The sequence below is a fragment of the Malania oleifera genome, chromosome 4 (assembly GCF_029873635.1).
Source record: "Malania oleifera isolate guangnan ecotype guangnan chromosome 4, ASM2987363v1, whole genome shotgun sequence".
In the NCBI taxonomy this organism is placed as follows: Eukaryota; Viridiplantae; Streptophyta; class Magnoliopsida; order Santalales; family Ximeniaceae; genus Malania; species Malania oleifera.
This window is the reverse complement of record NC_080420.1, coordinates 65,159,763-65,185,649: the sequence shown is the minus strand read 5'-3', so window position 1 is coordinate 65,185,649 and position 25,887 is coordinate 65,159,763. Positions and strand designations below refer to the sequence as shown.

The window sequence follows — 25,887 nt, the reverse complement described above, 5'->3', positions numbered from 1 at the left end:
GGCGACGGACTCAAGAGGCAAGAAGAAAATGTTTGCACGTGCCTCAATAAAAGAAAAGGAGGAAGAAGAAGAAGAAGAAGATAGTGATGAAGAAATTATGCTCATCACCAAAAAGTTCAAAAGATTTCTCAAAAAGAAGAAGGATGAAAAGAATTAAGAAGCAAGCAAACAAGAGAAGATTATTAATGCAAGAAGTTGGGGCACCTTCGAACCGAATGCCCATATATCAAGAAGGAAATGAGGACATTCAAGAAGAAGGCTTTTAATGTCATTTGGGAAGATAGCGACTTCAAATCGGACTCCGACAAAGGAACGGCGAACCTTTGCCTCATGACTTTTTAGGACAAAGATAAGGTAAGCTCCTTCTCCTTGAATGAAATTTTCAAAGATGAATGGCATAATACCCTTAAAGTTGGAACTTGATTGAAAATAACTTCTCTTGAAAAATGAAACTTAGGCTTTCTCAAAAAAATTTAGCATTTTTCAAAAATCAATTTGTTTTTGTCCAAGGTTTCATATTAAATAAGGGATTAAATTTTTCCTTAAACTTGTGTTTTTGTGTTTCCCATAAAATGTTTGATATATTTGTGCAAATCTTTTCTACATTCAGAAATATAATGAAAAATTTGCAAACTTTGATGTTTTGATGATAAATGAATATTTTGAAGATGAGTATGTTTGTTGAGAATCTCTTATGCTGAAATGATTACTGCTAAACCTTATATGAATCTTGAGTACATGCATTGGTTTAGGGGGAGCATGCCAAAATTGAATATCATGTCCTTCAACATTTTGATTTTGTTATTGATGATCATTTTAAAATTTGGATATTTTTTTATCATTTTGGAAAATTTGAGACTTGGGTGGTCTCTCCAATAATGGGGGTAAGGCTTGCCAACATCCATCTCTCCCAGACCCCACTCAAAGTGGGAGCCTTGTGCACTGGGTACGGCCTTTTATTGAATATTGTGTTTTGAATAATGATTTTAAATGAATATTTTGGATTAAATGTTTCAAAAATATTTGAATGATGATCTCTTGAGCACATTGAATATTTTGTTGTGGATATTGAGCTTGTTAAGAAAATTGATTATATAGTTGAGCATGACTGAATATCATGATGATTTGAACATATTGAACTTATTTGAAATTGAACTTGTTATGATTATTGAACTTGCTATGAATTTAAGTATATTGAGCATATTGATTGATCATATTGAATATATTGATAATGTGAAAGTTATGCTTGAATGAATATCATTTCTAGTAAATTGAGCATATTGAAATATCATTTTGAGTGGTTTTATGGATTACATTTTTGAGACCTCCCCAAAATCCTTTTTGATATTGATAAAGGGGGAGCAAGCATAAAGGAAAGTTTTTGAAAAAATTGTGAATGAATTGTTGAAAATATTGAAAGATATGACCATCATGAAAACTAAAACTTTTGAAAAATCATGGTCTTTGATAAATAATGAAAATATGATAGTATGTTTTTTTAAATCATGAAAGTATGCACTTTTTGAAACTAGAACACTTGGGTTCAAACTAAATTTTCTATTTTTGGACTATCATGCAAAATTCATACCCCCGTCTTTTCCTTTTGATATCGACAAAAGGAGGAGAAATTTTTCAAGCATGGAAAGTTCTTTTTAAGTTAATTGGTATCAATCTTAATTGACTTATGATTGAAACAATTGGTATCAATTTTCATATGACCATGCATTAATTTTGGTATCATCTATTTTCATATTTTTTACATGCCAAAAATTTTCATGTGGACCATATTGGTATATCTTTTATGATGAACTTATTGATGAAACTGAAACTTTGTGCTTAAGTGTTTTAAAACTTTAGCCTCACCCCTCGTAGGTTTTTATGATGTCAAAGGGGGAGAGATAGGAAAAATAAAAACTTGTGCATGAACTTAATTGATTTTTATTTGTTCCTATTTTTGTGAATAGTTTGTCACCATCAACAAGGGGGAGATTGTTAGCCCAAAGTTTCATTAACCTAGTTTTGATACCAACAATTATTGTGGAATAATGGCTTTGTGCTTAAGTTGTTTTCTACAGGATTTAAGCCATTAAAGTTGAAGAATTGAAAGAAGATTTGAAGAGTTCAAAGTTTCATTTATTTGCACTTTTATTCTCTCATTTGTATTGTACTTTAACTTGTAAAACTATGAGAAAATATAAGGCACAACACTTAAGGGCCTAAACTAGCAAAAAGGCAACAAAAGGAAGACCGAGCCCCAGGCTACTGCCAGGGGCAAGGGGCGGTCAATCGGCCCAAGCAGAGGCCAGAGGTGGTTGACCGGCCTTTGAAGACAGTCAACCAGTCTGATAGCTTTTGTCTACAATGGTAACTTTTCCCTCTCTAATGGCTAGTAAGCGGTCGACCGATCTGACAAGCCAAACGGCTCCAACGGGCAAAAAACAGCTAGTTTTCATCCAAACCCTTTATATATGCCCTCCTAAACCTTGAGAACGTTAAAGAACTAACATACATTAAACTACCAAGTGCTTTAGCCACAAATTCTCTCTCAATCTCCCATTGTGCTTTATTTTCTTACTTTTAAAAGAACACCAAAACTCTTAAGCCTCATATTTGATTATCTCTTGAGAGATTGTCTTGAGCTTTTATAAATCTTTTTTTGTGAGGATATTTGGCTTGTAATCTTTCTTGTAAATTTGTGTCCCTTCCTCTGTCAAAGCATGGCGTTTTGATTTCCTTGTCTCCATAAAACAAGGGGCATAATTGGAGTTCTTGCTACTATGAAAGCAAGGAGATTTAGAGAAACCTCAAGATGGTTGGTCTTGAGAGAGTGGATATAGGCCAGTTGCAACACCACTATAAAAAGGAGTTTGCAATCTCTCTTCCCTTCTCTCATTAATTTGCTTTTATATTTGCACAATTGTCTTGATTGTGTAATTAGCTTTAATTTTTGTATCATTAACTTTTAATTTTATTAAACCCAATTCACCCCCCCTAGGTTGCCTTTGGGCTAACATCCCTGAATTCTGTTGACCTTGATCAATCCCTTTCTCTGCCTAGCCTTCCTGATCCTAAACTATTTTCTCCACCAATTCCTCCTACATCTTCATCCAGTTTGAGTCCTTCTCGTTGCATGGATTGTCATAATTTGCTAGTGTACACACGCGACTTAATAGAGGAGAGCCACCTCCAGCTTCCACTTTTATGCCTCTAATTCCCTCGTTAGATAATCCAATTTCCCAAGGGATTGATCCTCCTATTGTTGTTTGAAAAGGTAAATGCACTTGTACCCAACATCCAATCTCTAATTTTGTTTGTTATGATTTCTTGTCACCCTCATACTATTGTTTTGTTACTTTGTCTTCTATTCATATTACAAAGTCTATTTCTGAAGCCATGTCCCATTTTGGGTGGAGGAATGTAATGATAGAAGAGATGCATGCACTATAGGCTAATGATACTTGGGAGTTGGTACCTCTTCCTCTTGATAAGTCTATGGTTGGTTGTCGTTGGGTGTACACCGTGAAGGTCAATCCAAATGGTTTCATGACTCAATTGAAGGTCTACCTTGCTGCTAAGGGATATAATCAAGTGTATGGTTTGGACTATTTAGACACATTCTCCCCTGTCACCAAACTTGCCTTAGTAGCTTGTTCACCTCCTCAGCCACCACCTACCTTTGACCTCTACATCAATTACATGTGAAGAATGCTTTCCTACATGGTGATCTTCAAAAAGAAGTCTATATAAAGAAACCACCTAGGTTTGTTGCTAAATGGGAGTCAATGTTAGTGTGTCGGCTTAGAAAGTCACTATATAGTTTAAAATAGCCTCCTAAAGCTTGGTTGGGTCAATTTAGTCTTGTAGTAGTTGAGTTCGGCCTTTGACGGTGTGCAATAGATCATTTTGTGTTTTATCGTCATACTCCATCTGACAGGATTCTACTTATTGTGTATGTGGATGATATTTTCATATCTAGCGATGATGGTCAAGGTATCCAAAGCCTAGCACATTTCCTGCAAACTAAGTTTCAAACCAAGGATTTGGGACCATTAAATTACTTCTTGGGTATAGAAGTATCAAGATCTCATATGGGAACCATTTTGTCATAAAGGAAGTATGTTTTTTGATATTTTAGATGAAACTGGGATGTTGGGGTCCAAACCTATTGATACACTTATGGATTCTAATAGTAAGCTAGTGCTAGATGTGGGTGATTTGTTGCCTAACCCAAGATGATACTGAAGTCTTGTTGGAAAGCTGAATTATCTCACCGTCACTTAGCCAAATATATCTTTCGCAACAAGTGTTGTGAGTCGGTTTCTTGATTTGAAAAACAAGTCACTGGATGAAGTAATTCATATCTTGAGATATCTTAAAGGAGCACCTGGGAGAGGTCTCTTATATCAGGATCGAGTCATACTCAGATTTAAGCATATACTAATGCAGATTGGGCCAAGAGACCTTCTGATAAAAGATCAATGTCAACACCGGGTTTAGCAAGCCCATTTTGGTTGCCAACATCTGGTGACTTAAGAAAACCAAAGTAAAATAATTCAAACCTTTGGTTTTTTTTTTACTTACCCTTTTATTTATAATAGATTCGCCACTTTATTTTGGTTTTTGAAAAAGAAAAATAAAGGAAACCTTTTTAGAAAAAAAAATCATTTTAAGAGTACCACTGTGAATAGGGAAGGTATACTTTTTAAATCTTTCTAATTTAAGATTTAAAAGGTCTAGCACCCTAAAGCACCCATTCCAAGAATGGTTGCAACACTTACCCTATGTAAGTGTGTGTGCCTCCCACTAAAAGTTCAAAAATTTGAGAAAAAGGTCGAAAAACAGCAAAAATATATTTGTAGGATCAAGCAGTCAACTGCCTGCAGAGAGCAGTTAACCGTTTAATGCCAGTTTTCTGTTTTGTTTGCTTCCTGCAATTCGAACTTTCTGCCCTCAGCCCCATTTGAAAAGGCCTCTATAAAGTTAATAGAGGCCCATACCCCATGAGAACTCTACTACTTTGATGCCTTATCAAATCCCTCATACAAACACACAAAAATAAAGAGAAAAGAAAAAAAAAATGAAGAAAAACACTTAGGTTTTTTAGTTGTGGCTGAATCTACAAAGGTATATTGCCTATATATCCTCCATTAGAGGAATCAAGCCACTTGTAATTCCAAAACATTTTCAAAAACTAGTTTCAGAAAACATTTTGTTGATCCTTTGAAAAAACACTTGGAAATACTTGAAGACACATGAAAAACCACTTGAAGTCTTGTTGAAAAATCATTTGTTTTTGAATAAAAACTCTATAGAATAGAGTTTAAAGTCAAGTTAAAACCTTAAGAAATCTACTTTTTTCCATCCTCAAGCCACTTCATGAGTGATCGCTTTGAAAAATGGAATTTTCTTTGTTTAAACTTGAAAAGAGTATGGATTTTTGGTGGGAGTACAGCAAACCTGCCTTGAAATCTGTGTTTAAAAGACTTGGAGAACATCCAAAAGCCACATCATGGATGTATGACCCCAAGAAAGTTTGAAAACTTTGCAAAAAACTTGAAAACTTTGTGAAAACTTGTGTGAATTCATTTTTGAAATGAGAAACCTAGTTTTTTTATGGAAAAACCATGAAAACCTCTAGCAAAATAGCACTTAAACTCGCCCCCGGGCACAAGGCCGGGTCGTAAGGGCGAGGCTGGGTGGAGTGGTGGACTGCTTGACGGTATAAACCCGGTTTCGATTCCTGCTATCTGTCTGCGCTGCATATCCAGATTTATCTCCTGTGTGATGGCTGTGGGCTCAGTGCGGCACAGGCGAGGGACTAGTCTGCGGAAAGGGTCGGCGCCCGATGATCCCAGGATACCCGCTCGTAAGCAAAAAAAAAAAATAGCACTTAGACTCAAACAACTACACTCTAATGAGTGTAGAGACTCAAAAGAACCAAAAATCTTGGATAAAAGCATGAAAAGGTGCAAAAAAATATGCACTCTCGTGATTCAACGGTTGACAATGTGCAGGGGCAGTCAACTGCCTAGTAGCCCAACAGCTACTATTTCAAATCTAACAGGCGGCAGTCGCCCCCCTGAATGAACAGATCAACGGCCTGTAAGCCAAAATCAAGCAAGCATGCATTTTGTTGGTTTTTAAACATGTTTTTTTTTCCATGGAATTAACGTAAAAACATCCTAAAACCTCAAACATGCAATTATTAACATGAATTGATGACAAAAACATGAAACATTTGAACATGAACCTTCACACAACATTAATATGCCTCAATATACAAAAACCCGGAAACAAGTGAAAATGAATAAATAGAAGGCTTAGGCACTAACCTTGTTAAAGAAACTATTTCTGTAGATCAAGACCCTCTCTATTAAATTCACTCCCTAAAACAAAAGATGAGATTTAGTTGCCTCTCTTTCTTTCTTTCAATTAAACTCCCGATTTGATCCCACAAAACACTTAGAAAATTCTCTCCTTGCCGCCACTTGGATGTGCCCCTTTCTTTTCCCTAAATGGTCCTTTTGTAGACATCCAATGAAATGGAGGGAAAGACCACTTTGGATTTGGATTTTTAAAACTCTAACTCAAAATTAACTACCATTAACTACCAACCACCAACTGCCAATGTCATTGCTTGACATGTGACAACAATGGGAGACATGGGATGCCCAAATTTCCAAGCCAATTACAAGAGGACAATACAAAATTTCAAAATTTGGTGGGGCCAGTCGACTGCCTATTGGGAGCGCCAAACAGTAATGGTGGGAAAAGGGCTGGTCAAACACCAAAAGTGACCAATTGACTGCCTCATGCTGCCTTCCTTTTTCTTTGTATTTTTACCTAATTTTTAATATGTTCAGCTTGGTCTTTATTTTAATGGGTAAAAAATGACTATTGACAATCAACAACTAGGTACTATATGTTTGTAGGTGGTAATTTGGTTTCCTGGAAGAGTAAGAAAAAAACTGCGATGGCTAGTTCAAGTGCTTAGAGTATAGGGCCACAGCTCACACTACATGTGAACTTGTTTGGCCAAAGAAAATGTTGGAAAAGCTAGGTTTTCCACATTCTCATTCTATGAAGTTGATGTGTGATAATCAAGTTGTCATTCATATCACCTCCAACCCGGTCTTCCATGAGCGGACAAAACACATTGAAGTTGATTACCACTTTGATTGGGAGAAACTTGTGTAGAAGCTCATTACCACCACTCACGTGAAGTCTGATTTGCAGCTTGCTGATTTATTTACTAAAGCCTTGGGGGTGCTTATGTGTAAATTCATTTATAACAAGCTAGGCGCATATAATATATATGCTCCAACTTGAGGGGAAGTCTTGATAGTTGTTTTAGTCATTTAGCATCACTAGTGTGTTAGTTTTATGTTAATAAGTGAGAGTTAGTAAGGGTCTTGTGGTCATTGGTACATACTTGACATATATGAAATAGAGGGAGAGAGCTATCACTGTGATTAGGTTTTCCGTTTTCCCCAATTATTAAGCAAACATGATTCAAGACTTCCTCAACACAATAACTAGCATCCATATCCCTTTTTAAACATTTACTTACCCATTCAACATAAAACTTGGTAGGATCAATGTTTTCATGGTGCTTACCAACAACCAAAGACTAATCACGACCATTATCTCCTGCTTAAGCATTCCTAGATCTCTAATCCAGATCCATAATCAAACCCTTAGCACCGTGCATACGCAACTCATTAGCATTATGCCCTTCCTGATCCTTACAGATATTCCCACAATCATCAGCCACCAATGATTGATTTTTGAACAACCCCACAGTGCGACCATTTTTCTATTCCTCAATGTGAACACCCTTTTCACTCTTGTTACTGGAAAAAAACACCTGCATCAAAAATTACCTAAGCCAATGATTAAAATTCTTGCCCAAATCTATTTCATGGATTTCATCCATTGGCCAACCTTGTATAGACACAGAAAACCGTTACCCATTCCAGCCGAACCCAACTCCAAAAATTGTTGAACCTTCTTCCTCTCCATCTATCTTCTAGACTTGATAAAAGTATTTGTAACTTAGATCGTTAAGGGGGTTTTCTTGCAAATTTTAATTTTATCACCTTTTTTAGATTACCACTTTACCTAAAAGCTTAAGCTGTTAGGTTGTTGGCCAACAACACATATCAAGCTTTAACATTCCCCCACGCATGCAGCCCAGTTGCACACGAAGAGATAAAGTAAAAGCCAGGAACCTCCGGGCAGCGGGCAACCATAGCTCGGATACCATGTTAGATTACTACTTTTACCCTAAAGCTTAAGCTGTTAAGTTGGGGGCCAACAATGTATATCAAGCTTTAACATGCCTCATTCATGATCCTCCTCCTTATCCTTTCCCTTTTAGTTAGGTGCATAGGAAAGCTAAGGTTCCTCCCCAGTTAAGGATTTTATTTGGTCTACAGTTCTTAATATGATTAACACCAATGATCTGTTGTAAATTTTGTGGCCTAATGAGGCATTATTGGCATTGTAGTAGTGAAATTTGAAATGCACATCTTTTTTCTGCATTCCCCTTTCCTGTAGAACATTTGGAATTCTGTGTTTGAGAGATTCCTTCATCAGCTTAGAGATTTTGGTAGGGGAAAGAAAAGCAAGTTTGCAGTGTTGAAGGGCATTTGGTTGGAGTTTATTGCTAGAAGGGACAAATTCTTCATCTAGGTCAGTTATGGAGCAATATTGTTTTCTTGGGTTCATTACTGTGCTCTACTTCTCGGTTTTAAGGAGGTTCTTTTGGCTGATACACAAAGATAGTCTCTTATTTTTATTTTTATTTTTAAATTTTCTGGTTCTTTTCTTTCAGGAGGAAGTCGTATCTCCATCTATTATATCTTCTCTTTTTTGTCCTGATAAATTCTTCTTATATTGAAGATATACATATCTGATTTATGGAAAAAAAAAAATGAAGAGAGAAAAGTGAATATGCAAAATGAACAGCGATCAAACTAGAATGGAAAGTTCTGGAAAATCAGACGCTAACAAATGTATGGATCCAAAATTTTAAATTGGGAGCAAGTTCAAGGGATGTGGGATCCATGCGACTCATACAAAAATGCTAATAAATAAATTTTTAGAGAATGCAAACTGTCATAATAGTAATAATAATGTTGAAATGCTAAGAAGCTCTCACAGAAAAATAAATAAATAGTCACACAAACAGACTTGTCCATACGGACATTCACACACAAGCACATATAGAAACACAAATTTTAATTAAAATAGTGAACTCGACATGAATAATTTCAACATCAAACTATCTTCATCCAATTAATTCAATGATCATAGCCGGTATAGCTGTAGCACAAACTTAAACTAGCACATCTCTGTAACAACTAGCAAAAAGCTGTTCATCTTTAGAAAGCCACTTTAAAGTTACGAGCCACAGCTCAAAGCTAAATTTATAAAGGACTTAATCGATGTTGTAAAAAATTAATACAGGAAGCTTGGTCAATATTACTAATACAACAGAATCTGTTCTCAAGGGACAATAGACCAACAATGGTAAAGCCCAAAATATAAGTTAAAAAAGCAAGTCGGGAGAGTCAGACAGACAGACAGCAAGCTAATCAAGTTTGGTTTACAAAAATCATACACACTTGAGATTCCAGCCATTTAAATGATCACGTTTATATTTTACAGTTATACTATAGAACTATGTGTCATGGAATATCATGGCTATGCTACACCAGGTGGCAATAGATGCTCAATTGACAGATCTAAAAAACATATCTATAAAATGTCAGCTAAATGAACCAAAAACTTTTAACGTCGTAAACTTAAAAATATGAGTTATCTTCCATCTGCTCATAAGTTATAAAGATGAGATGCCCAAAGTTTGAAAGAACATACAGTGAAGTATGCAATGTAGCTCACTGCAAGTGTCAGTGCAATCTCTATCACTGTGTCATTGAAAATAAACCCAAGCCACCAAACAGATGCTATACCAAAGGCAGTGCCAATCCCTACACTGGATCAAGGAAAAGGTCTTAACCAGAAATACCTCTATCACCATTATTCATCAAAATAAGTTTAACATACGCTCCAAGTGAGACTTGTGTTAGAAATTTGAAAGTGGCTCCCCAACTGAAGTTATGACCTAGGACCATTTGATATAAGAGCTGATAGACAACAATTGCAGTCCTGGAAGAGAAATTAAGCTCTTTCAATGATGACCATACATGTAAAATATGTGAGAGAAGAAAAATGATATTCAACAACCCCTTTAAGACCAATATATAACCACCACACATGCATATGCACATGTGCACAATGGAGAATTCATCATAAAAAAATGCTGGGTGAGCAACAAAAAGTTATACCCGTCGTTCATCAAGGATTCTCCTTCAATTATTGTATTTAGCTTTTTGCTTGCACCAAGATCTTTCAATAAAGCCACAACAGCCACAGGGTCAGTAGCACTTAGAAGTCCCCCAAGCAGCAGTGATATTTTCCAGCTCCATTCATATGGGAAAGTAAACTATGGTGGAATTGTCAAATTCAGATATTATTATAGGGAGAAAAAACTGCAGTTTAGACCACATGGATGGCAATACCTTCAAGAAAGATCCAAGAAATAAGGTAGAAATCAAAACGCCCGGACCAGCAAGCAGAAGCATTTGCACCATACATCTCTGCAAGGATAAAAGAAAATCAACAAGTTCATTCAACAACTCAGAAAGTTTTATGCCATAATGTATTGCTTAAAACCCCAACTACAGCAGTGAGTAAAAAAAAAGGAATTTGAGGCCAAGAAAAGCTGAGAAAGATGAAATTTAGCCAAAAAAACTACAAGAAAATCATATCAAGAAACAAATATATGGTCACACAGACACACAGATACATAATTAATACTGGTAACAAAAATGTCATTTATTTTTAAAAAACTAAAATTAAAAAAATAAAAAAGAACACACAGGCAAGTGAAGCAACATTGTCTTTTTCAGCTACCAGAATCATTTTTAAATCTTCCTTAAAAACTCAACCCTCATTCCCCTTGGTCATGTTCTTTCCCTAACAGCATCCTCTTGCCTCAATCAACTCACACTTTATTAACATTCCATCCATCTGTCTCCATTAGACTTGTCCAAACCATCTCAGTTTATTTGGTGCCCCTAACAATAATACATGCCATCACTTCCTGTACCATCATTTCTAGTGTTGCCTCTAATGCATCTTGAGGTCATCATCTTTGCTGCACCAATTCCCCTTAATGTGTGGCTTTAAATAGTGGCAGCAGGTAGGTAGCAGCGTAGCATAATATCAATGGGCGTAGAGGGAGGCAGGAATAGAAGATGTTACACAATGGCAAGCAGGTGTGACGGCTTTGATTTTTTTCATTAGCAGATCTGCATGTCTTAAGCTCCCAACCCTTACAGGATTTTTAAAGTATTTGGGATCCTGTAGTTCTACTTACAAACATTGTCTAGTAGGGTTAATTTTATCTTGGTTTTAAAATTCCATTAACAGAAAATTTCTATTTCTTTTTTCACCTCTCATTAATTTATGATGATATATATAAACAAATCATTGATATATATGATAAAAAAACAAATGAAACAAAATCGGTTAGGCTTGTAATTCGATTACACACTCTTAATCTATTAAGCACAAAAAACATACAATATATTTTTAAAAAATATCATTATTTTTATTATTTAAAGTCTTTAAAATCTAATAAACTAAATTATGTTATACAAACTATGCTATACATTGAACTATTATAAATATATCCTTCAAGGATAAATTATTAACAACTTGAACAAAACAAAAACTAAAAAGAGAAAAAGGTTAAAGTTAAACATATAAAAGAAACACCAAATTACTAGTATTACAAAAAAAATAAAATTATAGTTGTTTAACAAAAATTTGTTAATTAATAAATCTCTAGTGAATATTACAAAAAAAATTAATAATTTTTATATCACTATAATCCTCATTATAATACTCTCCCCACTCTTCACATAGCCAATCGTTTACGCAAGGGTCTCATAACAGCTTGTAGCAACCCTCATGCAATGGCAGCAGTTTGTAGCAGCCACTACAGCTGCGATTATTATTCCTACTTCAACAGTGCGTAAAAGAACCAGGACCCCCAACAATATATTATGTAATGGTGTTATGTAATAGTCACAATGTCATTACAAACCACATGGCCTATACATAATTTTAACTGCCCAATATATATATAAAGGAAAAAAATGTTATTGGAAGAAAAAGGGAAGTACATACAAATGGATATAGAATCATCCTACAATAAAAGAAGGGTAAAAGAATGCAAAATGACATCTACACAATTAAGGCCTACCAATCCCGCTGAACATCCGGAAAGCAAGTTCCCTTGAAACATCTCGCTGCAAATCCCAAAAAAGAGATGTGCAATACCATACTCTGTCAACCCCTTTCCCATTTTACACAAATTCCATTCCAGCCAAATGCCCCACAGAACAGCTAACACTGCACATCCCCACAAACCGGCAGCATCCTTACTCCTCCAAAAAACTCAAAGAATAGTAAAATGATCTTCCATTATCTTTTCCCACTTTTCCCTAAAGAGTCCAAGCAACCTCCTCCACACAACCCATGTAAATGAGGAGCGTAAAAAGATATGTGGAAGAGTCTCTAAACTGTTAAGGCATAGAAAACAAATATCTAGGGGCAATGCCTTTGAAGGCCTCCTACTCTACACTATATTGTTAGTGCTAACTCTAAGAACCACCAACCAAATGAGTGATCTAATCTTCAAAATGAACTTTGGCCTTCCAAATAACATGACAAATACTATGTTCTTTTTGGGAGATCACAGGGTCTCTTTTAAATGTGCGTACTATTTTGCAATTGTTTGAGTTCTCAAGATAAAAAAATAAATTTGGGGAAGAGTGGGATAGCTTGTATTAGACTATTAGTTTGGTTTTTTCTAGATCATTGAAGTTGTCCTCTTTAGTTGTGTATAGCATTTTTTGTTGGCCTCTGATTCATTCAGGCATGCCTCTAGGTGTTAATCCTAAAACAATTGGGTTTTGGGATCCTGTGGTTGAGTAGGTATTAAGAGGTTCGATGGGTGGAAGGGTGCTTTATTTTCTCTAGGTGGGTGTATTATTGTTGTTCATGCTTGCCTTGTTATTATTCCTTTTTATTTCTTGTCTATTTCTAGAATTCTTGTTAAGGTAGCCAATAGTATTAAGAAAATCATGAGAGATTTTCTTTGGACTGGAGTAGGAGAGAAAAAGTATCATCTGGTTAGCTAGGAGGTTGTTTATAGGTCTAAAAAAAAGAGGGGGGGGGGGGGGATTAGGATTTGTTAAGTTAGTGTCTAAAAACATTGCTTATTGTTGAATAATTGGGGAAAATGGAAGACCTAACTTCAATGATTGGTCTCTCCCTTTATTTATAATATATGAAAAGTACAATACCAATGACCATAATACCCTTACTAACTCACACTTACTAAATAACTATTAACACATAATATTAATGCTAAATAACTAAATAACCATTAACACTACCACTCAAGCTGGAGCATATATAACATATGCTCCTAGCTTGTTACAAATGAATTTCACACGAGCACCTCCCAAGGCTCTAGTGAACAAATTAGCAAGTCAAAAACCAAACTTTAGATGAGTGGTTGTGATGAGCTTCTGTACAAGTTCCTCTCAAATAAAGTGGCAATCAACTTGAATGTGCTTTGTCCGCTCACGAAAAACTGAGTTGGAGGCAAAATGAATAGCAGCTCAATTATCACACATCAACTCCTTAAGCTGAGAATGTGAAAAACCTAGTTCTTTCAACATGCTCTTCAACCAAACAAGTTCACATGTAGTGTGCGCCATAGCCTACTACTCTCATTTAGCACTTGACCTAGCGACCACAATTTGTTTCTTACTTTTCCAAGACACCAAACCGACAAAGATACAGTACCTGGCTATGGATCTTCGATTGGAAGGCTACCTAACCCAATCTGCATCTGCATATCCCTGAATATGCGTGTGACTCCATATGAAAAACCTCTCCTTGGTGCACCTTTGAGATATCTCAAAATGCAAATTACTGCATCCTAGTGACTTGTTCTCGGGGAATCAAGCAACTGACTCACAACACTTGTTGCGAAGGATATATCTGGTCAAGTGACTGCTAGATAATTCAAGTTTCCAACAAGTCTTGGATACCATCCTAGGTTAGGCAACAAATCACTTATATCTGACACTAACTTAATATTGGGATCCATGGGTGTATCAACAGGTTTGAATCCCAATAGCCCCATCTCATCTAAAAGAACAATAATATACTTCCTCTATGACAAGACAGTTCCTGTACAAGATGTCAATACTTTTATACCTAATTACTTCAATGATCGCAAGTCCTTGGTCTGAAACTTACTCTGTAGGAAAAGCTTGAGGTCCTAGATGTCTCCATCATTGTCACTAGTGATCACAATGTCATCCATATACACAAGAAGCAAAATTCTATCGGATGTAGTATGACAATAAAATATTGAGTGACATACTACACACAATCGGAGGTCAAATTCAAGTACAACAACACTAAATCAGCGAAACTATGCTTTAGGAGTTTGTTTTAATCCATATAATAATTTCTTAAGCCAACACACTAAGCCTGACTTCCCTTGAGCAACAAACGCAGGTAGTTGCTCACTTGCTCCATATATACCTCTTCATGAAATCATCATGAAGGAAAGCATTCTTCACATCTAACTGATGTAGAGGCTAGTGATAAGTAGTGGCTAAAAAGATGAACAAATGTACTGAGGCAAGTTTAGTGACCAAAGAGAGTGTGTCTAAATAATCCAAACCGTACACTTGCATATCCCTTAGCAACAAGGCGGGCTTTCAAACAAGCCACAGAACCATCAGGATTGACTTTCACATTGTACACCCAACAACAACCAACCACAGACTTATCAGAAGGAAGAGGTATCAAATCTCGTGTATCATTATCATGTAGCACAAGCATCCCTTCAACCATTGCAATCCTCCACCCAAAATGGCATAGGGCTTCAGAAATAGATTTTGAAAGAGCAACAGAAGACAAATTACTCACGAAACAGTAATACGAGGGTGAAAGAAATCATAACAAACAAAATCAAAGATTGGATGTTGGGCACAAGTGTGTTTACCTTTCTGAACAACTATAGGAGGGTCAACATCGGGAAGTAAGATCATTTAACAAGGGAACTAGAGGCGCAATAGTAGAATTTGGAGGAGGCTCTCCTCCCTTGAGTAGTTGTGTGTATACATGCAAATTGGGATGATCCAAGTGATGAGAAGGACTCAAACTAGATGAAAATGCAAGAGTATTGGGCACAGATAATAGGTTGGGATTTGGAAGGCAAGGCAAAGGAAGGGACTCATAAAGGTCAACAGAACTCAAGGAATCAGAGTAGTATGGCGTGGACTCAAAAAGGGTGAATTCAGCAGAGACAAAGAATCAATGTAAAGTAGAGCTATAACATCAATATCCCTTTTGAGTATAGGAATAGCCTAGAAAAATACATTTGATAGCACAAGGATCCAACTTATCCGTTCCTAGAGTTAACTAATGGACAAAGAACGCAGTTGAATATACGATGAGGAAGGGAGAACAAAGGAGCCCTAGGGAAGATAACTGAATATAGGATTTTACTGCAATGACAGAGGATGGCATTTTATTGATGAGGGAGCAAGTTGTGAGCACAGCATCACTCCAAAAAACTTTGGGGACTTTCATTTGACACAATAGGGTACGAGTGACTTCAAGAATATGTTTGTTTCTCTGCTTTGCAACGCCATTTTGTTGTGGAGTGTGGGCACAAGAGGACTTATGGATCATACCAGAATTAGTCATATAGGTAGTGAATTGGGTGCTGAAGTACTCCTTAGAATTATCACTACAAAGTATCCTAACTAGCATATCAAATTGAGTCTTTATTTGAGAACAGAAAGCACAAAAGATACTAAACAACACAGAACAATCTTCCACTAAATATAACCAAGTCATCCTGGAGTAGTTATCAACAAATGTAACAAAGTACCGAAACCCCAACTTTGATGTGACACGACTAGGACCCCAAAAACCGAAATGGACTAGCATAAAAGAACTAACATCCCATTTGTTGACCTAGGAAGCAAAGGGAACAGGATGATGTTTTCCCAATTAACAAGACTCACACTCAAGATTAGACACGGAACTCAATGTAGGAACTAGTTGTTTCAACTTATCCAAGGACGGATGAACAAGGCGCCAATGGATTTGAAGTGGTGTAGCTACAACTATGCAGGCAATGGGAGGAGAAGGAGACTCAAAGTAATAAAGCCCACGAGCCTCACGTCTTGTGCCAATTGTCTTCCTCGTCTTCAGATCCTAAATAACCACAAAATTAGGAAAGAAAGTAACAAAACAATTTAGTGACTTTGTAAGTTTACTAACATATTGAAAGGGATTTAGGAATCTATAAAACAAAAGAAAAAGAGATGGAAGGAGTACGATTTACTATTCCTATCCCATTAATAGCAATAGTGGACCCATTAGCAAGGGTAGCTTGAGGTAGATTTTTAGGATACTAGAAGGCAGAAAAGAAATTGGTTAGTCCTATTACATGGTCAGTGGCAGTAGAATCAATAACCCAAGGTCTAGTGAGAAGGATACCGGATACCAGATAACGTAGAAACTGTAGGATTAAATTTCTGGGCAAAAGATGCAACGTGATTAGATGCTTGTTGAGAAGATTAATATTGTAGAAACCTTGAATACTCCTTTGATACAGTCACAATACGTGGTCCACTCGAACAAGTGACTAACGAAGAACCATACTTTTGGGATTTGCAAACTCCATCCCAACACTCGTAAACTTTACCAATGATAACAAGATTAATTTTTGGAACAATTGAAACAACCACAAACAAGGTGACCCACCATGAATGAGTCACAAATAAATCAGAACAAGGCTGCCACAGGACCAAGAAACTCAGACACAGCCCCAAAAAACCAACACACAGCGCTGGAACAATTGGAGAGGTGAACCACCGAAACTACCACAGCCAAATCACCAATAAACTTATATAACACTACCACAGCCTCACAAAAACAGCTTATGAACACTACCACTACTCCAAGAGAGTCACCAATAGCCTTTACTAACACCGAACAACAACTAACGGATTACCCTAAGAGCATAGTCAAAACAAAGATTGGATCTTTGAGCAAAACACATGCCCAACAGCTTGATATTTTGGTCTATGGAAGGAATTAGAACATTGAATCAAAAATACAACAAATCCCACTGTTTCAGATCCAATAAACTCAATAACCATTGATAAACAGCTTCATGAAACATCAAACAACCATTCCTCGAGTGCCAAACGTGAGCAATCAAAATAGGTGAGATCTTTGGGCAAAAAACATCATGAAAAACTCCATTTATATGTTTACAAAAGGATTGGAGCACTTCTGGATGAATTTAGGGCAAAAACATGTCTGAAAGTAGCTTCAGGCACCAGTGCATGGGGTCGGTCCTGGCAGCCTTCAACCGGCACATGAGGGCATGTAGGGTACTGCCTGGAGATGGGATTTCAGTGGAGGGCAGATCAGCAGTGTCTGTGGGTGACTATGGTGTTGTCTTTGCAAAATCAAAAGTAGATTTTGTGTCCCTGAACTGGCAGTATCGCCCAGGAAATTTCCAGCGACTGGTCTGGCTTCGGGCAGCTGCTAGCTGTTTTCTAGGGCTATAGTGTTGCTGAAAATTCTTCTATGATGGTAGACATGCAGTGGATTTAGAGTTTTAGGCTTCAGTTTTGATTGTGGTTGTAACAATTACAGTATAGGTTTCAGAATTGTACAATGATACCATGTTGAATAATTGGGTAAGGTGGAAGACCTAACTTCAATGATAGGTCTCTACCTCTAGTAAAAATATATGTCAAGTACAATGCCAATGACCATTATACCCTTACTAACTCACACTTACTAAGATAACTCTCAACACATAATAATAATGCTAAATGACTAAATAACTATTAACAATAATGAATGGTTATGGCATTTCCCTTAGAGGAGTCTTCGCTTTCGCACAAAGTTACTGAAAGTGAATATGACTTGCAGGGTAATGGGTGGGATGCTAATTTAGGGTTGAGGTGTTCTTGTGACAATCATTGGAAGGGTATTTCACAATTATGTCTTCTTTTTATTCCTTATACCAATTTTATTGTGGGCATGGTCTTAACTTTCCACAAAATTGTCGAAATGTCCATCAAAATTTCCACTTTCCATCTTTGTCACAATTGAAATGGCATTCAATTTCCATCTTGAAAATTTCCCTTGAAATTTTAAATATAAATTTCCTTGGAATTCAAATGTGAGATTTAAATGCAGAGTGAAATTTCTCTAAAAAACTTACTAACTTGACATTCATCCCCTCTAGGAGGGCTTAAGGGTCTCGACCATTTGTCTCACACCTTAATGTAATAATGGAAATAACACCTCCCTCATTTACTTCCTCCCCATGACTATGGCACAGAGGTATATCCATTAATTCAGACAAGTTTCTAAAATGGGAAGAACATCATTATTATCCTTAGCAGGTACTAAAAAACAGAACAAGAGACATTCACCTCCAAATTAGAGGATTACACGTAGCATTCACTGAATTAGAGTCAACAATCAAAGCAGAACAAGAGATACTTTGGGAAGAAATGATGGCCAAGGATGCCTCTTCCTTTGAAGCATCAAATGATCAGCATGGTCCTCCAAATAGCAAACACCAACCTGAGCATTCTCAGAGGACCTCCCACAGCACAATAACTGCACTCCTGTTGATTAGGCAAGAAACAGTCATCGAATTCAACTGATTCTGAATTCATATCCTTTCTCTGCTGCAAGTCTTCAGAACTATAAAACATTGTCAAAACCATTCTCAAGCATCAACTTATCAAACAGGAGTTCTTTCTCTGAGTCACCCAAACTCCCACTCCATCCACTTCTAAGGAGTCATTCAAAACAGACCTTCCATCACAGTTTTAACTCTTCCATCCCCCTCTGAGCAGCAATTAGATCAGAAATTGTACACTACTATAGATACTAGAGGAATCTAGGTCTACAAGCATTTATGCAGGCATCAATTCTTAATCCCATGAGACACCCTCTATATTTGTTTGAGTAAGAAATTTATATGCAAGTCTCTGACATCCAAAACTAAATAATTAGGCATCAACAGTAATAGGAAGGGGGGGGGGGGGGAAAGGACCTTTATTTGGTGCACTTCCATTGAAAATGAACTCTCAAAAAGAAGAGCTGGAAGAAAAACAGCCAATAGAAGACTGGGATCAATATTTGCCCCTGCACATTCAGGTATCAAAACACTAATGATTACTAATACTCAAACAGTAAGAGATATCCAAAAAATCTGTGTGTCTGTGCGTGTGTGTGTGTGTGTATCATAAGCATTGCATCATTATAACAAGCATTGTTGGGTAAAGTTAATAAAAAAATATATATGTATGTTGAACTTACAAATACGAATGCCATCCCCAATCTTTCCTAATCTGTGGCTTGTACCAAATTCTGCATATTATCATCAAATATTTAAATAATTAACTGACTATATTAACATGAAAAGAAAATAATCTCTAAATTCAAGTAAAACAACATACAGACTAATTGATGATATTACCCATTGTATCTTGCAAATACAATTAAAAATAAATGAGGCCTAGTTCAATGTATAACAAGTTTAGCTACAACAAACAACAACAACAACAAAACCAAGCCTTAGTCTCACTAGGTGGGGTCGACTATATGAATCATTTTCTGCCAATTTATGTGATCATAGACCATTTCTTTTGATAGATTCAAGGATATTAAATCCTTACTCACTATCTCCTCCCAAGTTATTTTAGGTCTACCCATACCCCTTCTACTGCCCCCCACAATAACTAAGTCACTCTTCCTCACAGGTGCACTATAAGGCCTACGTTGCAAGTGTCCATACCATCTGAGTCGTCCCTCCCTTATTTTATCTTTTATAGGAGCTACACCTAACTTACCACAAATATGTTCATTCCTTAATTTATCTTTCAACGTTATACCACTCATCCATCTAAGTATTCTCATCTCAGCAACTTTTACTTTTTGGATATTATGTTCTTTCGTCCCCCAACATTCTGATCCATATAGCAGAGCTGGTCTTATAACTATCCTATAAAACTTCCCTTTTAATTTTAAGGGTATTCTACGATCACATAGCACACTTGAAGCACTTCTCTATTTTACCCAACCTGCTTTAACTCTATGCATTACATCATTTTCAATTTCTCCTTCAGCTTGCATAATAGATCCAAGGTATCGAAATCTACAAGTGTTATTTATTTCTTCATCATCAAGTCTAACTTTGTCTCCAATATTCCTCCTATCATTACTAAAATTACATTTCATATATTCTGTCTTATTTCTACTTATCCTAAAGCCTCTAGATTCCAAAGCTTCTCTCCATAATTCTAACTCAACCTCTACTCCGTCCCCAATTTCGTCAATTAATACAATATCATCTACAAACAACATAGACCATGGAACCTCCTTTTGAATACTCTTAAATCAATTGGTCCATCACTAAAGCAAAAAGATAAGGACTCAAAGCAGATCCTTAATGTACACCTATGGTGATTGGAAATACTCTAGTTTGTCCATCTATAGTCCTTACATTAGTCATTACTCTATCATACATATCCTTAATGACATCGATATACCTACTACATACACCCTTTATTTCTAAAACCCACCATAGGACTTCCCTAGATATCCTATCATATGCTTTCTCAAGGTCAATAAATATCATATGCAATTCCCTCTTCTTTTCCCTAAACTTTTTCATTAATCTTCTTAAAAGCTAAATAGCTTCTGTGGTAGATCTCCCCAGTATAAAACAAAATTGATTTTCTGAGACCTTCGTTTCTAACCTTAATCTTTGTTCAACTAAGCTTTCCCATAGTTTCATCGTATGACTCATAAGTTTAATTCCACAATAGTTATTACAATTTTGAGTATCTCCTTTATTTTTGTATATAGGTATTAAAGTATTTTTCCTCCATTCATCTGACATTTTCTTAGTTTTTACAATTGTATTAAATAAATTAGTTAACCATATAATTCTGTTATCACCTAAGCATTTCCAAACTTCAATTGGGATGTTATCTGGTCGCATAGCTTTCCCATTTTTCATCTTTTTTAGTGCAAACTTAATTTCGTTAACTTTAATTTTGCGAATAATCTCATATTTTTAGTCTTTTCCTCATTTGACCATTCTAAGTTTAAGCCTTCTATTTGGGTTTCATTAAACAACTTACTAAAGTAACTTCGCCATCTTTCTTTAATGTCTTCGTCCTTAACGAAACAACTAGAGACAAGTTTAGCTATAGAACAAAAAATAAATAATAAGAAAACTCTAAAATATTCTTTTCAAGTTACAAGATAAAATTGCCATTTCCTATCAATATTACGACAAGTATTTGGCATTCTACCTTAAGGACTGCTTTCAGCATTCAAAAGAAACCTTCAAATATTCTCAATAATTCAAGGTTAGCAACTTAAGCATCTTTCTTTTACCAACCCAAGGTTTTTACTTAAGACCTTGAATAGTGCAGCGAAGATATAAAAGGGAGGGGCCATTGGAGTGTTGTTTATAAGTTGGTCTTGACAAAACTATGGGACTCTCGCTCTCCCCTTTAGGATTTGTTGTTAATTTTTATGGATTCATTCATCAATCGATATGGAAGAGAACTTCTACAAATCGCTGCAGATAAAAAAAAAAACCTTTGATCTGCAACTAGAAAAGATTGGCGTACGGGATTTTGTTCTACTGGAGGAAAAAACTCAGAATCGCAACCTGTGGATTAGGATTACGTTATTGGCTGCTAGATGGGTAAGTGAGTGTTTGCCTTCTCTTGTAACGAAATTGAAGAATGTCACTTGTTACACAATGTTCGGCAAGGCTTTTCTCTGGTTGGTTGTGCTTAATAGGATCAACAGTAATAATTTGTTGCAAATTAGCAAGCCTTTGAAGGCTCTCTCTCCACATGTGCGTGTGCTTTGCTTTAACTGCTCAGAATCTGCTCCACATCTTTTCATGAATTGTGATTTTGCCTGGAGGGTATGGAACAAGCTATTCAATTATTTTGGATAATGCTGTGTTTGTCCACAGACAGTGGAGGAGTTTTTGGTAATTTCATTTTCAGGATTGGTAGGAAACAGGAAGGAACAGCGTTATGGAAATGTGCTTTATTGGCAGTATTTTGGGGTCTGTGGAAGGAACATAATGCACATATTTGGCTTCTCTATGGTGTCTGGGAAATGGGAACTTGTAGTGGATGAACTTTTTGGATATTCAACACAATTGGCATTCTTTGTTGACTTGTTATGCATGCAGATTTTTCTATATTGTTCTTTGTGCCCTTTGGTTTTTCCTTTTTGTTCTCTCTGGGGTATCTCAAAGTTTGTTAAGAAGATGTCTTTTCTCCTGATTGTACACTCTTAATCTACCAATGAATTTTTTTGCAATCAAAAAAAAAAACAAAGTTTGGCAAGGCAAACTTTGTAGTGGGGATTAAATCAAATCAGAAGGGCAATTTTATGGAGTTGGGTTCATGATCAAATTGCAAGGATTATTCGATTTTCATCCCTGGAGATCATTAAGGGGAGCGTTGGCAGAGGTTTTGCAAGTGATTGTAGGTTCGGTGAAGAGGAGTAAAGCTATGGCTCAACCTCCAAGGACTCGTGATAGCCAGAGCTGGGAAAGAGGTACTATCTGGTTGTTCAGAGGCAGTGAAAGGTGGGTGGCGAGGCAAGAATTGTGGAGGTTTCCACTGGGTGAGTGCTGGAGCGACAAAGGCTGGTGCTTCAGGAGGTTTAAGGGAAACTAGGGCTTGTGAGGGGAAGGGGATGCTCGCAAGTGCACCAGAGAGTGGAGTGGGCTTCGCACAGGCTAACAAACAAGCGGAAAACCAGAGAAATACAGAGAGAGAGAGAGAGAGAGAAAGACTAACAAACTGGCGGCGAACTAAGAGTCCTTACAAGAAGAAACAGAATAAAGTAAGAAATAAAAGAAAGAAAGAACAAATCCAAGAACACATCCAAGAAAACCTAGCACTACCTACCCAGAAAATCCCTATTCAAACATTTTTCATCATAATTAATCAAGCACTCCAAATTTTCTAACTAAACCATTATTCACTTTACTTCTTACCACCATCTAAACCAACAAGTTTTTTAAGGTAGAAAAGAACTTCATTAACAGGAAGAAGATATATTTACAAAGAGTGGAAGATAAGATATCCTCCTAAATACAAAAAAAATAGTTACAGTAAAGCCTGCTTCTGATCCTTTTGAAGACCAGACAGCAAAACTTCCCAGAAGAAACCCAAAAGAATGATCAATAAACCCAAAAGGAAGCAAGGAAAACAATTCCATCCAATTATAAATGTAAGGTAAGTGTTTTGCCATTAAGAAATCTTGCATCCCTTTCAATCCACAAAATTCCAAAAAAGGGGCAAATAGAGCTCATCTCCATAAGATTATCCTTCTCTTACCCCTCCCCAAGCCTCTATACCGCACCAAATGAATAACTTGACATTAGAAACCACAATACCCTCCGATCCACAAGTTTTCCAACTCTAATATCCTTTTCATTGATCCCCACCATAGGTGAAACTGCAGTGGGAAAAATACCGCCTTGGTCCCATCAATATCTTGCAGTTCTTTACCTATGACATCATCCATAAAAAAAAGGAACATTATCCATACCTTCAAACTAAATCAGATGAATATGAAACATATCCATATTGTTGCAGACCTCATCCAACAAGAATTGGCCTACACAAACAAACTTGCTACCAGCATCACTCTCCTTTCCATACCATTGCCCCATTTCTTCTTTTTTCTTTTTTGGGTAAGAGAAAATATAGTAATAGAGAAAGAGGGTACAAAGAGACAACAAGATGTCCTCCAAAGAAACAGAAGAAAACATATAAAATAAAATTACAAAAGAGCTGCCCGTACAATCCCTTTGCAAGTCGTGCACCAATATCCCCCGGAAAAACCCAAAAGAATGGGCCCAAGAAAAGGCCAGCAACACAACTGCATCCCATAAAAAACTAGGACAAGTTTTGAGATCCTTAAGATTCTCGAATTCCTCCCATTCCAACGGGTCCACTGGTAAGCTCATCAACCTCTGTTTCACTGAGATTCCTAAAAAAGTGGAAATTCCAAGAAAGAGAGCACTCTCTAAAGAAAAAGAAAGAGTTGATAGGAGCATTGAGAAGAGTGGAAATCTTAAAATGTCAGGGCACCATCAACTCCAACGAACTATTAACAAGACAACAACCCAAACATCCTCCCAAAATCAAACCCCATTAATCTCAAGACAGAGAGCCTCGTTCTAAAGAAAGGAAAGAGTTGATAGATGCATTGAGAAGGGTGGGGATCTTGAAATTTCAGGGCACCATCAACTCCAACAAACTCTCAACGACCCAAACATCCTCCCAAAATCAAACCCCATTTCCACCGCACACTCTGAAATGGGTGAGAGGAAAAAGAACAAACAAGCAACCTGGACTGAATGAGAAACAATGGCATTTCCTCTAGTGTCCCACCCATTCTGATGGAACCATACTTACTTTTTATCACATTTCTTCACTTTTCTACTTGGTTTAAGTTACTCAAGTTGTTGCTGCTATGCCATTTAGAAACTTGAGGTTGATCTTTTTCCAGCAAAGGGAGTTTGATAGGGAACTGCAAATGAATAATTCTAGACGATCACATTCTGCTTAAAGGAGTAGCTAATTAAAAAACATAGTTTGTATCTTCATTTCCTATAACAATGACATTAATTTCAAAAGTTTTGGAAAATTAAATTCTTCCTTATTGCAACGAATTGTAATTTGCATACTGCTACCTAACATCAACTAAGAAGTAATCCCCCGAGCAAGATCAGCCAAAAGACTACATTACAGAAATCAAGTTCTCGCCGTTCTCACCTCCTCGTTAAAACAATAGTTATACATGGCAGGCAATCCAAAAAAAAACAGTATTGAATTCCAGCAAACGATAAACTCAGAAGCAAAAAAGACAAGAAGTGCGTAAAATGAAAGCAGAGACCCAAAGCTCCAACTCCAATGCCGAGTACAAGCAGAGCCACTGTGTAAGGGATTTTCGACCCGCGAAGAAGATGCCTACAGGCCACGCCCAACGCCAGAGAGATCCCAAAGAATATAACGGCGTCCGTATGATTCGAGGAAGAGTTATCCTCCTTCAATACTCTGTCAGGTAACCTTCCAGCCTCCATAGCTGCCGTTCTTGAGAGAAACCGTTTCGTAGGAACAAGAGAGAAGGGAAAGTTCTTAAAATGAGATTGGATAATTCAGCTGTTTCGTCCTCTTGTCCGCCATGTTCCGGGAATCCAGCACCATTTCTCACTTTCGGCTGCGTCTGCAAGTGCAAGCTCACCTCTCCTTTTATTAACTTTTTCTGTCATGCTTGAAATATATAAATTATAGTTAATTAAAACTTACATTATAAAATATATATATATATATATATATATATATATATATAGGTATGTCTATATATATGATTGATATTTGTGATTTTATTAATTTTTAAAAAATTGCCAGTTACGAGTTAAATTATTTTCAATACTTCAAAATAAATGTACAATTCTACTTAATAGTACTTTTATTCTTTATTTTTCATATTAAAAATAGACTATAATAATGCATTTATTCATATTATTAATTTTCTATTTATATGATTAATTTCTAGCCGTTTTCAAAAATATATTTTTTAAAGCTTTTCAATTATAAAATTTTAATTTTATGT

At 36.4% G+C, this 25,887-nt stretch overlaps 1 protein-coding gene across 1 annotated transcript in view; it reads right to left on the bottom strand.

The window, feature by feature from the left end:
- LOC131154272 (sodium/hydrogen exchanger 8) overlaps positions 1-25,524 on the bottom strand; it is a 150,839-nt gene extending 125,315 nt beyond the window's left edge. The window contains exons 1-7 of the mRNA XM_058106939.1: positions 25,168-25,524; positions 19,534-19,584; positions 19,268-19,359; positions 10,587-10,664; positions 10,353-10,510; positions 10,072-10,173; positions 9,883-10,000 (exon numbers count right to left, since the gene is read on the bottom strand). Of these exons, the coding sequence (XP_057962922.1) occupies positions 9,883-10,000; positions 10,072-10,173; positions 10,353-10,510; positions 10,587-10,664; positions 19,268-19,359; positions 19,534-19,584; positions 25,168-25,354 (786 nt within the window). The 5' untranslated portion in view covers positions 25,355-25,524. The remainder of the gene's footprint in view (positions 1-9,882; positions 10,001-10,071; positions 10,174-10,352; positions 10,511-10,586; positions 10,665-19,267; positions 19,360-19,533; positions 19,585-25,167) is intronic.
- Positions 25,525-25,887: the final 363 nt, after the last annotated feature.